Source organism: Callorhinchus milii, unplaced genomic scaffold, assembly GCF_018977255.1.
Source record: "Callorhinchus milii isolate IMCB2004 unplaced genomic scaffold, IMCB_Cmil_1.0 Scaffold3, whole genome shotgun sequence".
Taxonomy (NCBI): Eukaryota; Metazoa; Chordata; class Chondrichthyes; order Chimaeriformes; family Callorhinchidae; genus Callorhinchus; species Callorhinchus milii.
The window spans coordinates 89,847,419-89,864,861 of NW_024704744.1; the positions used below are offsets into that span (position 1 = coordinate 89,847,419).

A 17,443-nucleotide genomic window follows, 5' to 3' on the forward strand; every position below is an offset into this window, starting at 1 on the left:
CTCTCTCCTTGACAGCCTCCCCAACTCTTCCCTCCGCAAACTGCAGATCATCCAGAACTTTGCAGCTCATGTCCTCTCCTGCACCAGGCTCTGTGACCCCATCACCCCCACCCTCGCACTTTACAAATATAATTTTGTTGTTATTATAATCCCTTAAAAAAAGGTCACAAATCCATGGCTGTTTGTGGGACACTGCTGTGCACAATTGGCCGTGTTTCGCCCATAAAATGTACAGTCAATTCAATTTACAGTCTATTCTGTGAAGCGCTTTGAGACATCTAGAAGACGTGATAATGCTATATCAAATGTAAGGATTGTTATTATAAAGATGAGGTGGGAAATTTTAAGGTAAAGCCTGTCCTGTCCGAACACGTGGTTACATCATGCGGAAATTCTATAACTGCTACAATGAAGCACATTCATAGTTGGGCATTTTAAAAACTAGAACAACATCTGTCATTCAGTGTGTTATTTTAGTGTATCCATATTGTTGTGTAGGTCATAATGGGCAAAGGACAATTAGAAACTGGCTGAATGTTTCTGTGGTATGCAGTTCTTAGGAAAGAATGTCAGCAATGCAGTGCAATGAATAGATAGATGGTCGTACGGTACAAGAATAGACTGTGGACAAACTCGGATATGTAAAGCCATGAATGTTGTTTGCCTGACTGCTGACTCTGAATTTCCCTGGCCCACACTTCCCAGTGGGTTATCTCTGCTGATCAGTACAAGTGTAATCCCTTCAATTAAACTATTGTCCTGAATTATATATTAAACTGCCTCAGGGGTCATTTGTCCAGAGAGGCAGAGGAGAGCCATCAGACTGATTTAAAGTGTTAGAGCTTTGAGGAATGGCTCACAACCAATGCAGTCGAAACCCTCGTCCAAGCCTTTGTTACTTCCCGGCTGGACTATTCCAATGCTCTCCTCACTAGTCTCCCCATCTCCACTATACACAAAATTCAATGCTGCCCGGATACTCACCTGACAAAACTGGTTACCTCCATCACACCAGTCCTTGCCAGGTTCCACCAAACGGATTGATTTCAAGATCCTCTCACTCGTTTTCAAATCTCTTCATACCCTCGCAACCCCCTACCTATCCACCATCTACTGCCTCCGCTCGGCTGGCTCTGGCCTTCTGTTTGTCCATCGTCCCCTCCACTCCATCATCGGTGGCTGTGCCTTCAGCCACTTCGCCCCAAAATTCTGGAACTCTCTCAGTCAATCCCTCCACCTTGTCCCCTCCCTCCCTCCTTCCTTTCAAATCCTGTCTAAAGATCTTTTTGATCGTGCTTACGGTCACTCCTCCACCTGGCTTGGTGTCAGCCTTTGCGAAGGGCGCAAGTTGTTTTTTTAAAACTAAAGTTCTTCAAACTTGAAAGGCATCTCAAAGGGGACTTTGTCAGAGGTGGAGAAAATCCATAATGGGATAGAGAAAGTAAGTTTAGGCCTTGGTTTAGACATACCTAGACACCTGGGGCAAGATTAGGACACATACCATTTCTTTATAAAGGATAATCAACAACAAACTGTTTATCAGGATGGGGTGATTGAGGCCAGAACAGCAGATGCATTTAAGAAAAACAGCTTGATGCTTTGTGGTACAGAATGTCTAGTTTTAACAATTCAGGTATAGCTTAATTAATAATTTGCTGCTCAGTATAATAGTGTTGGGTGGAAACATTATTAATATTGGAAAGTGATGCATTAAGGTCAAATGAGAAAATGTTATGCAACAACGATGCCTTTCACAAGTCCTCAAAGTGTTTTACAGAGACAGTGGACACCACTGAGCAGAGATAGGAGAATGAGTATGAGGCAAGGTCAAACAATTTTAAGAGAATTTTGAAGACGAGGAGAGAAATGCACAGGACAGTGCGATTTTTAGAGAGTTTAAAAGTGTGGAAAATATTGGCAGAAGATTTGATATGATTGTGAAGAACAGAGCCTGGGGTGGTATTTGAATGAGAAAAGTACTGTGGGGGGCACCAGAAGACTTTGAAGTTGTGCCATGGAATCTTTAAAGTTCACAGGAATAGTCAGAACAGGTGTGTAAGATCTCGTTTTGGCAAATCAGTTGCAGGAGCTCATCAACTTTATTTATTTTGATTTGCGTTGGACTTTAAGATTCTGATATATTTGTGATAGGGAAGTTGTGGTAATTTTTGTAATCAACTTATTTTATGGTAATGAGTTATTGGTGACTAATAATATCAAGGATTTGTCCCAAGATAAGTAATCCTTTACTTTGGTTGTTGCTACCGCAGGAATAAAGTGTGGATTGGGTATAGTCATGCTGCCTCCACATCTGAAAAACATAACTTAAAACTATGCATACTATTAAAGTAATCAATCTTGCATGTGGGGGTATGTGGGGAGGGAAGATGCGCTCTTAGTTTATTTCTTCTCTTTCTCTTCCCACCCCCAGTCATGGAACATTTGGTGCAGACTTTAAGAGATCTATTATCCCGTTTAAAGTTCTTAATTACATTCTATTGTGGTTAACTTCCAGCTATCCATGATTGGTTATTGATCGTGGATCAATAATATAAATACATATATGATCATATAAATCAAATAATTTAAGTCAAGGTTGACTATTGAATTGTTCAAAAGCCCAAATCTTACAGATGTATGATTTCATAGATGGTTCTATATAATGTTCAGTTAAGACCACAGAAGATTAATATTTGGGTCACACATCACAGGCTATTTGTCAATGGTAATGGTAACCTGGGTTTCTGGTTCCCTGGACTGAGTGTGATTGGTTGCACAATAGCATCGTTGATATTTTTTCCTCTGTTTCTCATCTCTCATCCTCAGTTGAAGATGGTGACTGATGCAGTGGTACTTATCCACAGATATTATGAACTCTTCAGCACCTCCTCCCAAGTAGTTATTCATCACGTCTGATCTTAAATGCTAAGTGTTAGTAGTTTTAGTTTGTTCAATTGAATAAGTATCTCAACTAAGCCTGATCCCATTACACATCAGAAACTGATTGAATATCTTGGTTTGGCTCGAGAAACAATCCAGTTGTATCTCTCCCTTTATTATACCATAGCACAGATCAACTATCTTACAAACCATGGTAGAGATGACATTTGTATAGATGAGGACAATCACCTCATGTTCACTAAGCCCCAATATTATGGGTGCTTAACAAATTCCTTCTTTAATTCTGGTTTCACAATATGAAGAATCAATGTTGATTTGGTGTTTGTCTTTTATTTTTGTCCTCAGGAGAGTGATACCGTTTTTACCCTCCGATGCGTGCTGAAATGCTATGGATTAAAATAGTTTTTTTTTGTTGGACATTTTAATAACTGTGAAAGACTGCAAAATCAGTGCTGCTCGGTCCCACACCTCCACTGCTGCCTGTCTGCCAGTATTCACACTAACACCAACAGCCTTGCAGCAGCCATTGTAATTGTTACCTGAAGACATTGTCAGCTGAATGCCTGTGTTTCTTTGCACAGGGGCCCAGGCCTTATTTGATTCACTGAGTCATTGAGACAACACAAGTGTGGGCTTGATGATCCTGTTTCCATGCTGTAATATTTTATGGTGTATTTGAGATTGGGATGTCGGAAACTACCTCCCCACTCGTTGGTGTTCATATATGGTTGCACTGAGCCAAGTTCATTTTAAATGGTGTGTAACTAACTGGCAAGGAGAATTGAAGTGACTGGATGGATAGATTGCAGGTTGTAATGCCATTTCATTTTATTGCCAATTTTCTCCTCTGCCATTCTCTCCTGAAAACATTTGATTCCTTTTCTTTTCCTTTGGAGTGCAGTTCCATGGATACCCTCTGGTGCCATGATAAAGTGGTTGTTTCAGCCTTGAAAGCAAGCGTGGTCAGACTGCACGACTATGGGATTGGAGGGGGAGGGAGGGAGGTACTTTCTGGTCTTTAGTAGCATGAACATCAGAGAGAGGAAGGTATGGAGTCCATTCCCTACACAGGAAAAACACAATTTATTACCTGGATAGAGACACAGATATGTTGCATTCAAAGAATGATCCTGATTATGCTCTCTTGTGGAGTTGAGTTTTCAAACACAGTTTAAATAAGAATATGCACGTTTAATGTTTTGCTAATTCACACAATGCCCCTTTCTTGCTTCCAGGTTGCTGTCGTGAAACTAAGAAATGTTGAGAAGGTTTTCGCCATGAAGATCCTCAACAAATGGGAGATGCTAAAGCGAGCAGAGGTGCGTGTAAACTAAGCCCAATCCAGTGCCTTGCTCACTTACATTCTCTCACTTATTATACGCAGCTTGACATTAAGTTGCATCCTTCACATAAGAGAACTCTCTCAAATTTTTTTTTACAGAATATCAGCTAGCTTAGCAGCCGAACTAGTGAACGATCATTGATCAAAGCTATCTATAAAATATGTTAAAACAACCACCACCCCTTTTTTCTTTGCTCCCTTCCCTTCTGGGTACAGACTGGTTGGAGAATATGTTTATCAAGTTTCATGAATTGTTGATGGCAGTTTTTTAAAATCTATTTTAGCTTTGTATGAATGTAAACTTGTGAGCCCCATTGGTGGCTCAGTGAAATTATTGCATAATGTGGTATTACACTAACATCAGATTACTTTTCTGGTCTGTGCTGCTGACTGCAAAGGGACCACAACTTGGGCTAAGGAGAGGGAAAAATTGACTGCTTGTTTTTGTTGCTGTCCTGGGTGACCCTTACTAGAAAGTGCCCTCATTGATGGACAACTTGCCGACACCCTCTGTCCACCCTCACACATCATATAGGCAATTGGGTAAAGTTCTGGTGGTCAATTGGTACAATAACCCTCGCTTCTCCCTTGCTCTCTCTCATCCTTCAATCTGCCCAGCCAGTATGAGTTGCCTTCAGGTGAGGATGGGAGGAATATATGCTTTTGGCTTCAAGTTGAGTAGAATTCTAAATGTATTCTGTGAGTATCTTTTCTAATCTAATAAAATGAACGAATACAATTTGGGAACTATTTATAGTAAAGAATAAATAGTGATATTTCCATTCTGATATTTAATAATCCTTGCAGTTGATTTTTTGGGGCATTGCTGTGCGCATTTGGCTGCTGCATTTAGCCCCAAAAACACACAATCACTACACATTTACAGTATGCCCCATGAAATGCTTTGAGACGTCTCGAAGATGTGATAAGGTGTTATATCAAATGAAAGGATTATTATTACTGAAATGCCAAAACGCGGCAGTCAATTGGGGATTTAGTGACCTTATTATTTTAACATTAAATCCTGAATGCATTGTCCATTCTGGGTCAATTATCTTTTGCTTTTGGCCCTGTAGGCTGAGAGGACAGCCTTGTTTTATAGCTTGTTAAACACAATTCCTTTTTAAGTCTTACTGAGAATATACCAGCAGAGGTCAAATTGCAGAGGAAAGTAAATCAAATGCCATGATTTGAGAAATCTTTACAAACTGAGCTGTGCACTATAGTTGACCTAAATTGGATGTGAAAGGAAACAGTCAAAAGGATGTTTTGACCAACGTTTAGTTTTAAAAATAATACTCGCAGCTATATTTAACTTTTCCAGTCTGAGCAATTACAGTAGATTGCAGTGTTTTAAATATATATTTAGGGAAATGAGTTCAGCATGCTCACCAGTATTTTCCAGTTACTATAACTAGTCATATTTTGTAAGGGACAGTAAGAGAGTCATTTGTAGCTCAGTGGTTAGAGCACTCACCTTGAAAGCAAGAGGACCTGGGTTCGATTCCCGGGCAGGGCAAAACTTTGAGCAAATTCCCTTACTTCACACGCTTCTGTTTACCTAGCAGTAAGTAAGAACCCGGTTGTTGGTCGATTGGCGGATCGCTTTTCTGGGGGTAATAATCCCTTCAAAAAGAATATATAAAAAATAAATAATAATAATAATTTGGTCACTTAATGGGCAACGCAATTGGTTATATAATAATAATCCTTAAATTTGATATAGCGCTTTTCACATCTTCGCGACGTTTCAAAGCGCTTCGCAGAATAGACTGTAAAGTGAATTGACCGTATGTGGGCAAATCTCGGCAGCCAATTGCGCACAGCAGTGTCCCACAAACAGTCGTGGATTGAAAATGACCAATTTATTATTGTTTTGTTTTTGGTTTTGGATGGATTATTATTAGGCGTGTGGAGTAAGGAAACTTGCCCAAGGTTTCACCCTGCCTGGAATTGAACTCAGGTCTCTCGCCGAGTGCTCTAACCACTGAACTACAGAACTCCACAATTTGCTGATTTTGCCCACAAAAAAATAGTCAATTCACTTTACAGTATATTCTGTGAAATACTTTGAAATCTCGAAGACGTGATAATATCAAATGCAAGGATTATTATTATTTGTGACAAAATATTAGTACAGTTCTTAAATGAGGATTTGACAGGTGACGGGATGGAATGGGACATGGAGCTGTTTGCCATCGAGCAGAGCCTCAATAGTAAATCTAAGTAGGTTTTATGCAGAATTGTCTGCCACAAACCTTTTGCTGAGGCAGAGTCTAAAAATTCTTTCAAAAGGAGGGTCTTGAAATGTACCTTGAAGGAGGCAAGGGAGGGAGTGAGGCGAAGGGGTGGAGTTCCAAAGGATGGGGGCAGAGAGGCTGAAAGCCTGACAGCCGATGGTGAGGCGGGCTGAGCGGGATATGCAAAGCCTGCTGAGCGGAGTGAGAAGACAGGTTAATATAATGTTAGTAGATCAAGGGGTAGGAAGGAGCAGGCCATGGAGTGCTTTGAAGGCCCAGTGTCTATTAAACTGACAGAGTAGGCTTGCCCACTAAATGACCTCCAATTTTTGTGTCCTGAGTTGTCCTACATTGACCCCTTCCTTAGAACTGCATGATGTAACTTATGTAGAAGTTTTTTTTGTTGTTAACCAGACTGCCTGCTTTCGAGAGGAGAGGGATGTACTGGTAAATGGAGACTGCCAGTGGATTACTACATTGCACTATGCCTTCCAGGATGAAAACTATTTGGTGAGTTTTTAAACTTTAGTTTTCTTATTTGTAAATTTTAATCATGTCAAGAACAGCACATTCCTTTTTTTATTTTCTTGAATCATTCTTCTTGATTTTTTAACCCTAACGGATGGTTCTAGAATTGGACACGAAGGGTGTGAACTAACAGGCTGAATGTGCTCAATTTCCCTTGAAGAACTTGCTCCCCTCTATTAACCTGCCCCATCTGTAAATCTAATCAGATTGAATCATGAAGCCTTCATGTTAGCCAGTCAAGACTTATCTTGCTTTGTTTCCCCCCCTGAGACTAGTCCTAAGGCCAGTGTCTCACCTGTCAGGTCATGGCTTACCTGACTAGGGATCCACATAAAACTGTCAGTAAACATGATCCAAAACAACTATTCTTTTTGATAACCATGAAATAATGAACGTGCATATCTCTCTTTAGGTTCTGACGATGCTCAAATACCAACTTTAATTGCTTCAGTGTTTTGTTACTCCTGAAGTTCTTTCAGTCTTGCAGTAAAATCAGCTCAATGATGCACACAAAACAGCTATGAATTCCTTGCCCAGTAACTTTAACTTTAACTATTCATTGCTCCATCCAAATATAGAGTGGCCTTTATCTGTATCTCTGGATTACTTGTACACATTCTAACCTACCATGATGTCTGATCCTTCAACCACTACATCCTGCTTTCTGAAACTCATTCCGAAACTCCCTTTCTTTGCTCCTCTCAAAAAGTATTCAAAGCTGCTTATAAAAAATCTCTGACTGGCTTTGGCTAATATCTTTAAATTCCTATTCCTTTCCTTCTTCCTTGGGTATCCTGTAGCTCAGTGGTTAGAGCACTCGCTTTGCAAGCGAGAGACCTGAGTTCAATTCCCAGGCAGGGCGAAACCTTGGGCAAGTTTCCTTACTCCACACACCTAATAATAATCCCTCCAAAAAACAAAAAACAATAATAAATTGATCATTTTCAATCTACGACTGTTTGTGGGACATTGCTGTGCGCAATTGGCTGCAGCGTTCGCCCACAAATATACAGTCAATTCACTTTACAGTGTGTTCTGTGAAGCGCTTTGGGACGTCCTCCCGACGTGAAAAGCGCGATATCAAATGCAAGGATTATTATTATTATTATTAAAGTACTCAACAACAACAATAACTTGGATTTATATAGCGCCCTCCACGCCAGACGGAGTCTCAGCAAGTGAGAGGTCCTGGGTTCGATTCCCGAGTAGGGAAAAGTTGGTCAAGCTTCCTTACTCCACATGACTGTTTACCCAGCAGTAAGTAGGAACTCAGTTGTCAGTCGATTGTCGGATCGCTTTTCTGGGGTAATAATCTCTTCAAAATAAATAAATAATGTGGTCACTCAATCCACAACTGTTTGTGGGACACTGCTGTACGTAATTGGCTGCTGCGTTTCGCCCATAAAATATGCAGTCAATTCACTTTACAGTAACAAAAACAGAAGTCGCTGGGATCACTCAGCAGGTCAGGCAGCATCTATGGAGAAAGGGAAGTGAGTCAATGTTTTGGGTCCACGACCCTTCGTCAGAATCGTTCTGACGAAGGGTCGTGGACCCAAAATGTTGACTCAATTTTCTTTCTCCATAGATGCTGCCTGACCTGCTGAGTGATCCCAGCGACTTCTGTTTTTGTCTCAGATTTCCAGCATCTGCGGTATTATGCGTTTCACTTTACAGTATATTCTGTGAAGCACTTTGCGACATCAAATGCAAGGAATATTATTATTATTATCTGACATACTGCTCCTCCAACAAAGCAGTACTCTCGCCTAGTCTGTCCTGACATGGGGCTTCAACTTCCAATTTTTTGACTGATGATAATAATAATAATAATCCTTGCATTTGATATAGCGCTTTTCACATCTTCTCGATGTCTCAAAGCCCTTCACAGAATGGACTGTAAAGTGAATTGACCGTATGTTTGTGGGCGAAACGCGGCGGCCAATTGCCCACAGCAGTGTCCCACAGACAGTTATGGATTGAAAATGACCAATTTTTTTTTGTTTGTTTTGGAGGGAATATTATTAGGCGTGTGGAGTAAGGAAACTTGCCCAAGGTTTCTCCCTGCCTGGAATTGAACCCAGGTATCTCGCTTGCAAGGCGAGTGCTCTAACCACTGAGCTACAGGACTCTGAATGCCACAAGTGGGCCAAAGGGATCGCACAGTGCTGTTACTAATAAAAGATGTTGAAGAGCAAGCTTAATAGTAATGCAAGCAGTACTAGGAGCAAACTATTGGAGCTATGTGCGGCTAGCAAACAAGTTGGTATTGTCAGGCAAAGGAAATCACAGCTGTTGGATGTGTACCATGAAACCAATCTCGTTGCTGCCTAGAGCAGTCCTTGTGTCCCATCTGAAGGGCTATATTTGGTGGTGCTGCTGCTTCGACTACTTCCATTTGAAAAAATAGAGAGCTAAGAGCATAGAGTGTGTTGTAAAGATAGACCTATTAAACGAGGCAGCAAAGTGCCATTGCTAAGGGATGAGATAACTGTTACTGAAAATGTAGACATAACAGCAAACGAGGAGATGACAAAGGCAATTTAAGGAGAAGTTAGTGTTTAAATGACAAAGTAGTAATTGGAGGCCGCTATTGATTAATAAAAGCATTGATATATAATTAGTAAATTTGTTAGATGGATTTTTGGGGCCACATTCATCTTAGAGCCGTTTTTGTGGGGGTCAGCTGGGTGTCTGACACATGCAGAAACCCATCACCGTGCTTAAACGTATCCAAACCAAACTGAGATTTCAGTGCATCCCACTTACACGTGGAAATCCCAAAGATAGATTGGAGGGACCCAAACTGCTTCGCTAATTCCGGAGAATATTAGGTGCAGGTTGGCAAGAGCCAAAGTTTGGGTGTGTGTTGGGGTAACTGCTGGAGTCTAATCAGCTAAAACCACATACCATGCCATTGATATTGCTGTCTGTCAAACTTTCCTGCTGCTTGTCCAGCTAGGAACACTCTACCCATTAGGGCTTTGGCTGCAGGGTTAACAGGAGCTGAGTGGGATGATTTTCTGCCCCCAGTGACTGGTCTGCACTTCCAGGTCCTGCCGATGAGCCAGGCTGGACTGTCAGCAGCAGTGCCCTGGAATATTGCGGACGCTATTGGCTCAGGAACTGGACTAGAGACCATCACAGAGGGCTGGCTCGATTCCGACATTCCGTTGCCACCTTGGAGCCGGTTTACTGTAAGGAGACCCCGCTCACATCTTAGGGCCATAAAACCCCTCGATATAGTCGACAGATCAAGGATTACTGAAAGGGAAGAACAAAAGGAAAGCTTTTTCAAGTGACTGTTTCAAACATGCAAAATTGGTATAAAGTTAAGTCTTGTCAATGACATTGGGCATTGAGAGGAGGGTTCATCGTTGCATAGATTAATTTGACATTGTGATAGACTTGAGGTTTAAAACTATCAGATTGAGCATGACAGCAAAGCAAAGGTACATAAGGAAATTTGTGGGTGATTATTAATTTTGAATTGAGGTATATCAATGGGGATGCTGTTGACAAGGCTGGTAACATGAAGAATCAACACATCACAGCTCTGTTAATAAAATTCTTCATATAAGGCTTTCACAGCAAAAACTGGAACTACTCTTGATCTTGCCAACTCAACAAGGGGATCTGTAGCACTCTAATAACTGTCCTAAGAAAGAATGCCAACCATTTCATAGCAGTGCCCTGAGTACTGAAATTCAGAACTGTACTGAGTTTCAAAACTCTGCTGCCCGCATACTGACCCGGACCAAACTCTGTACCCCCATCTCACCAGTTCTGGCCAGGTTCCACTGGCTCTCCGTCACCAAACAGATCGATTTCAAGTTCCTCACACTTGTGTGCAAATCCCTTAACCCTCTGGCACCTCCCTACCTCTCCGACCTCCTCACTCCCCAATCCACCACCTGGTGCCACCACTTGACTAGCACCAGCCTCCTGCTCATCCCTCGCATCCTCCGCTCCACCTTTGGAAGTCGCGAATTCAGCCACTACACCACAAAAATTCTGGAAAACTCTCCCTCAATCCTTCTGACTTGGCCCCTCTCTCCCCCTTTTCAAGTCCCGCCTAAAAACTTCCCTTTTCAACAGTGCTTATGGTCAGCTCCACCCCCCGGCTCGGAGTCAGTCTCCGCAACTGTTAAGCTCTCTGAGACCTACCCTGCATGGAGGGCGTTATATAAGTACAAGTTGTTGTTATTGCAACCCAATGAGGGTGACGTTTAGAATTACTGGGACGGGCTTGAATTCAAGTAGGATGATAGGTGTCATTGTGCTGTGACATTAAATCATTTTTTTTGGCCTGTGCTTTCCACAGTACCTGGTGATGGACTACTACGTGGGTGGAGACCTCTTAACACTACTCAGCAAGTTTGAGGACCGGTTACCAGAGGATATGGCAAAATTCTACTTGGCAGAAATGGTGCTGGCTATTGATTCTGTTCATCAGTTACACTACGTGCATAGGTAAGATGCAGATCTGAACATCCCAGGGGCTATGTTTAACTGGCTTGGACTGAGATCCTGCAGAGCTTTCAAATCCAAAGAGGTGGACAAAAGTGTGCTGTTGTACTGGTTTGGAACATTCAAGCGCGGGATTATGAAATATGACCATTTTCAATTGTGCAGCACCAACTCTGGTGTCTATTTTTGATCCTGCATGTTACACAAGAGAAATTCAAAAGAACAGAAGAATGTTTGCAAATGATTTGATTAAAGTATCTTATTTGTAAAAAAAAATGAAAACCATTAGCACACATTGATAACCATTACTGTAGTCAACAATGTTTTTGCTGCTTCCAAACCGAAGTCCAGTAAAATAGCAGAAACTAAATCTGTGATACTCTTCCCAGTTACTGCAACTTGTAGAGGAGTCCTGTAGCTTAGAGGTTAGAGTGCTCGCCTCACAAGCAAGAGGATCTAGGCTTGATTCCCGGGCAGGGCAAAACGCTTGGACAAGTTTCCTTACTCCCTGTTTACCTAGCAGTAAGTAGGAACCCGGTTGTTGTTCGATTGGCTTTGCTGGGGGGTAATAATGCCTCCAAAAAAAATAATAATTTGGATACTCAATCCGCAACAGTTTGTGGTACCATGCTATGCAATTAGCTGCTGCATTTTACTTACAAAATATACAGTTAATTCACTTTACAGTATATTCTGTGAAGTGCTTTGAGACGTCTCGAAGACGTGATAAGGCGCTGTATCAAATGCAAGAATTATTATAAGAATTATTATAAAGCGTTCTCGGGACCATTGTTAACTACAACAGGCTAAGATCAAATCAGGCAGTTAATGAGGGAGGAAAGGGGAAAAATGATTTGCCTAAGACAAAATGCACAGCATCTTAACAGAAGGAAACCACCTTATATTGTTTCTGAAGACCCAGCGACATTACTAGACAAATGTGTTTTGTCAGTTCAGTTTAGGCAAATTGCAGCAGCCAATGGCGTACAGCAGCGTCCCACAAACAGTTGTGGATTGAGTGACCAAATTATTTTTTGTTTACGGGATTATTACCCATGATGAAGAGATCCGCTAATTGACTAACAACCGGGTTCCTACTTTACTGCTAGGTGAATTATAGGCCTCCTCCAAGATCTTTATGAATCATTGAGTGAGGGATGAAAGCTAATGCTAATTCCAATATGGTGGAGTTGTTGGCACAATGCCAGGGGACATAAATCACAGGCTGCTTCTCATGGTCGATGACAGATGCAGTGCAACTGACCTGGTCTAAAGTTGCACTGAGATCTGTGCATGCCTAGGGAGATGGACTGTGAGAGATCAGTCTGATTCCTCAGGGTGGCAGCAGTATCCATTTTCCAGTACAATAAAGCACTGATTATTTTGCTGCTGTCGTGAATAAAATGCCAAGCTGTAGTAAGTAGCTGAGGAACAGAGAATTGGAGTAATTCTAATCTCAGAATGTTGCTGTGTGTGCTCAAAATACGAATGTGATCTATGTTTTTTTTATCTGCTTGCCTGGAGTCTTTTATGTTGACTATTTTAAATGGATCATGTCTCTTATTATTTCTCTTCCTCTCCCCCCACCCACTCTCAAAGCTGAAAGGTGTTAATGCACTTTCACTGTTCAGAAAAATATTATACAGAAGTACACCATCATACATATTTAATGATGTTTTAAGCATGTGTTGTGTGCATAACTGCAATATACCCAGATTGATTTTCAGATCCTTGTCCTGACCTTCACAGTTTTGCCCCTTCCTACCTCTCAATCTTCTCCTACCCAAACCTTTCATAGAATAGAAACACCTTCTGGTCATTCGGCCCACTGTGCCTGTGCCGGCTCTTTGGAAAAGCTTCTCAATCAGCCTCACTCCTCCGCTTTCTCCATATTCGCCCACAAATATTCGCCCACAAATATACAGTCAATTCACTTTACAGTATATTCTGTATATTCTGTGAAGCACTTTGAGACTTCCAGAAGATGTGAAAAGCGCTATATCAAATGCAAATATGTCAAATACAAGGATTATTGTTATATACTTGCAATTTTTTCCTCTTCAAGTGCCTATCCAATTCCCTTTTGAACGTTGTTCTTGAATCTGTTTCCACCTCCCTTTCAGGCAGTGCATTCCAGACTTTAACAACGCTCTGTGTTTTTAAAAAAAATTCTCTTCATCTCCCCTCTTTTTTTGCCAATTATCTTCTTTTACCAAAAGAATCTACGTCCCTTGGTTACAGACCCACCTGCCAGTGGAAACAGTTTCTCCCTATCTACTCTATCAAAACTCCTCATAATTTTGAATACCTCTATTAAATCTCCCCTTAACCATCTCTGCTCAAAGGAGAACAATCCCACCTGTCTCTCCACACAAGTCCCTCATCCCTGGTACCATTCTGGTAAATCTTCTCTCCACCCTCTGCAAGCCATTGATATCCTTCCTAAAGTGTGGCTCCCAGAATTGCCACAATACTCCACAATGACTTATAAAGGTTCAGCAGACCTTCCTTGTTTTTGTACTCTAGGCCTTTATTTATAAAGCCAAGGATCCCATATGCTTTTTTAACAGCTGTATCAACTTGTCCTGAATAAACCTATCCTCTATCAGCTCTGATTCCGATTGCTCGTTTGTCATTCACACTGTGGCTGCTATGTCTCTGCATGAAATTCTCCAAAATCTTTTGTCTTGTTTTCAAATCTCTTCATGCCATCGCATTTTCCTACCTCTCTGATCTGCTTACCCCCACTTCACCACCCACTGTGTCCGCTCGGCTGGCGCATCACATCCCTGCATTGCCCGCCCCACCATTGCTGGGTGGCATTCTGCCACTCTATCCCCACCCTCTGGAACTCCATCCTGCCTCTCCTTCCCCTTCTCCCTTGCCTCATTGAAGACCTGTCTCAAGACCCTCCTTATCGACCATGCCTTCGATCACCCTCCTTCCCCCCCCCCCCGCCCTCCATCCTTCCCGATCCCCAGCTCGGTTCCGAAACACTGACTGTTCAGCGCCTTGGGACATCCTCCCAGTCGTGATAAGCCGATACAAATGTGATTTTGTTGTTGTTGTATATTTTGTGGACGAATTTCGCACAGCAGTATCCCACAAACAATTGTGGATTGAGTAACCAAATTATTTTTTTTTTGGAAGGAATTATTATCCCAGAAAAGCTATCCCTGCCCGGGAATTGAACCCAAGTCCACTCGCTTGCGAGGCAAGTGCTCTAACCACTAAAATACAGGATTAGCATTGATTCTGTTCACTCACAAACTGCTGTAGCACTGATGCCCAACAATAATCTGAAAATGCAAACGCTTTCCAGTCTACAGAAGAGATAAATGTGCTCCCTTCCTTGTGTTACTAATTACAGTAAAGTCTGGTTGGATATTTCTGACAGTATTGCTATTAAAAAATTAGCATTCAATATGATCTTCGAAAGATGAGAGTCCCATTTCCCTAAAATACCCCTAGCATCTTATGTGCTACTTGTGGTAAAACACTAGCTCCACAAAGAGTTGTGGGTGCGTGTGTGTTTCAGGGAAGGGAGAAGAGAAGAGAGATTCCTTAAATAAGATCTCTGTGCCATTTTAAAATAGATAATACATAACAGGCTGTAATCTCAATGAGGTTTTCAAATGAAGTCATAAATTACAAGAGTGAAGCTTGGCTGTTTATAACAGTCGCATTGAGTCCTGATCATGTCTTAAATCACTTGGGTGCTTTACTTTAATGATTCACGTTGTTAGCAGGGCCAATTCACTGTTTCTGCCTTTGGTTTGGTGATGTGCCAATTGTTTTGGTATTCCATTTGGTATGTGTTGACTAACTTCTGCACTGGTCGAGTATTGAGTGTGATCACTGAAAGTGCTTGAGTGATCAGCAATCGATTTGATGACCATAATATCATAGTCTTATTTGACATTTTCCACTCTTTTGCTGGTCTTTTTTCTCCTTCCTTTCTTATGGTGATCCACCCGAGCAATTAAAATAGTACAGTTTTATTTTTTAGTGAATGCCTTATATGAGAAATAGCAATGCCAATACTGGGAAATAGTGTTCTGACACATTTTGCTTCCACTGTCAGCATCATTCTCTCCACCACAGGAATGAGTCTGAACACAATGTCTTAGTATCCCACACAACAAAACTCCTGATGTTTCCATTAATAGGGTGTCTTGAGTGAGGTTGCCAAATTAGGCCAAATTGAGGGCAACACTATGCTATTTGCCTGTTTTAACTAGCAACTGGGTTTACTCTGCCTGGAGTTCATTTTATGTAGGACATTCATAACTGGAAAAATGGGGACACTTACATCCAATCAGCCAGGGATGAATTTAGCCTTGTATCACACCAGTGAAAGGGCAGTGTTCACCAGGCATTTTGTCTTTATTTTCCACAGTTTGTACCGAGGCAATGAGAAAAGTCAAACACAATAATTGCAACCTAGATTTGCAACTCATGAATTCAACAACAGCAAATTACATTTACACAGCGCCTTTCACGCCAGGAGGATGGGATTTGGACCTCAGCAGGGAGTTGGGATCAGGAGGGGTGAAGGGCAGGGAGGGGAGGGGTAGGAGAGTGGTCGAAGAGGAGGGTCTTGAGTTCTTGAATTCACCTTGTGTGCATAGTGCCGATTGGCAAACATGTTGTTCCAATGTGCCTGGATGGAGATTTTATTAAAGCAAGGTTGCAGTAGGTCAGCATTCATACACATTCAGTTCTCGATTTTCCAGATCCAGGTTAAGATTACTATGTTTTTTTCCCCATGAGCTCAACAACAACAAGATTCCATTTATAAAGCGCCTTTCACGTCAGGAGGACGTCCCAAGGCGCTGCACAGTTGGGTCAGAACCCGAGCAGGGGGTAAATGGTCAGGGTGAGGGGAGGGAAGGGAGGGAGCGAGGAGGGGGGAAATGGTCAGGGTGAGGGGAGGGAAGGGAGGGAGCGAGGAGGGGAAGAGAGTCGAGAGGGGAGCTGAAGGCTCGGTCAAAGAGAAAGGTTTTGAGACCGGCCTTGAAGGAGGAGAGGGAGGAAGCAAGGCGAAGGCACTGGGGGATGGAGTTCCAGAGCCTGGGGCTGAGAGGCTGAAGGCCCGACCACCGATGGTAGGGCGGTTGGGGCGGGGGACGTGGAGCAGACCGGAGCCAGAGGAACGGAGGGTACGGGCAGGTAGGTAGGGGGATAGTAGGTTGGAGAGGTAGGAGGGAGCAAGGCCGTGAATGGCCTTGTAGGTGAGGATGAGGATCTTGAAATCAATCCTCTGGGGGATGGGGAGCCAGTGGAGGCGAGCGAGGGTGGGAGTGATGTGGTCGCAGCCTGGTGCGGGACAGTACACGAGCTGCAGAGTTCTGAATGACCTGCAGCTTGTGGAGGGAGGTGGCGGGAAGGCCGGCGAGGAGAGAGTTCCCATAGTCCAGCCTTGAGGTGACAAAGGCGTGGACCAGGGTTTCAGCAGCGTGAGGGGTGAGGTAGTGCCGTAGTCTGGCGATGTTCCGGAGGTGATGGAAGGCGGTGCCAGTTGTGGTGCGGATGTGAGGGAGAAAGGACAGCTCAGGGTCGAACAAAACGCCGAGGTTCCTGACTGGCTTTGAGAGGTGGAGAGTGCAGCCTTGGATGCTGATGGTGTCAGCGCCTGAGGTGCGGAGGCGCTGACGTGAGCCAATCAGGAGGGCCTCGGTTTTTCGCACGTTGAGCTGAAGAAAGTTGTCTCTCGTCCAGGACTCGATGTCGGACAGGCAGCTGTCAGGACATCGGTGGTCGTGGAGTTGAGGGTAGAGGAAGAAAGGTAGAGTTGGGTGTCATCCGCATACATGTGGGAGTGAACCTGCGGATGATGTCACCAAGGGGGAGCATATAGAGGGTGAAGAGGAGGGGACCGAGGACAGAGCCCTGAGGGACACCACATGAGACAGTGCGGGGGGTGGAGGAGAAGCCATTCGTGAGACAAAGTGAAGACGGT

The 17,443-nt window shown here is 42.8% G+C and overlaps 1 protein-coding gene across 9 annotated transcripts in view; it reads left to right on the forward strand.

The window, feature by feature from the left end:
* The window catches only part of LOC103187627 (serine/threonine-protein kinase MRCK alpha), a 237,968-nt gene that overhangs the window by 113,224 nt on the left and 107,301 nt on the right, over window positions 1-17,443 (forward strand). For all 9 annotated transcript variants that reach the window (XM_042332763.1, XM_042332762.1, XM_042332765.1 and 6 more), the window contains 3 exons: window positions 4,137-4,220; window positions 6,898-6,993; window positions 11,336-11,484. In XM_042332763.1, coding sequence (XP_042188697.1) covers window positions 4,137-4,220; window positions 6,898-6,993; window positions 11,336-11,484 — 329 coding nt within the window. The remainder of the gene's footprint in view (window positions 1-4,136; window positions 4,221-6,897; window positions 6,994-11,335; window positions 11,485-17,443) is intronic.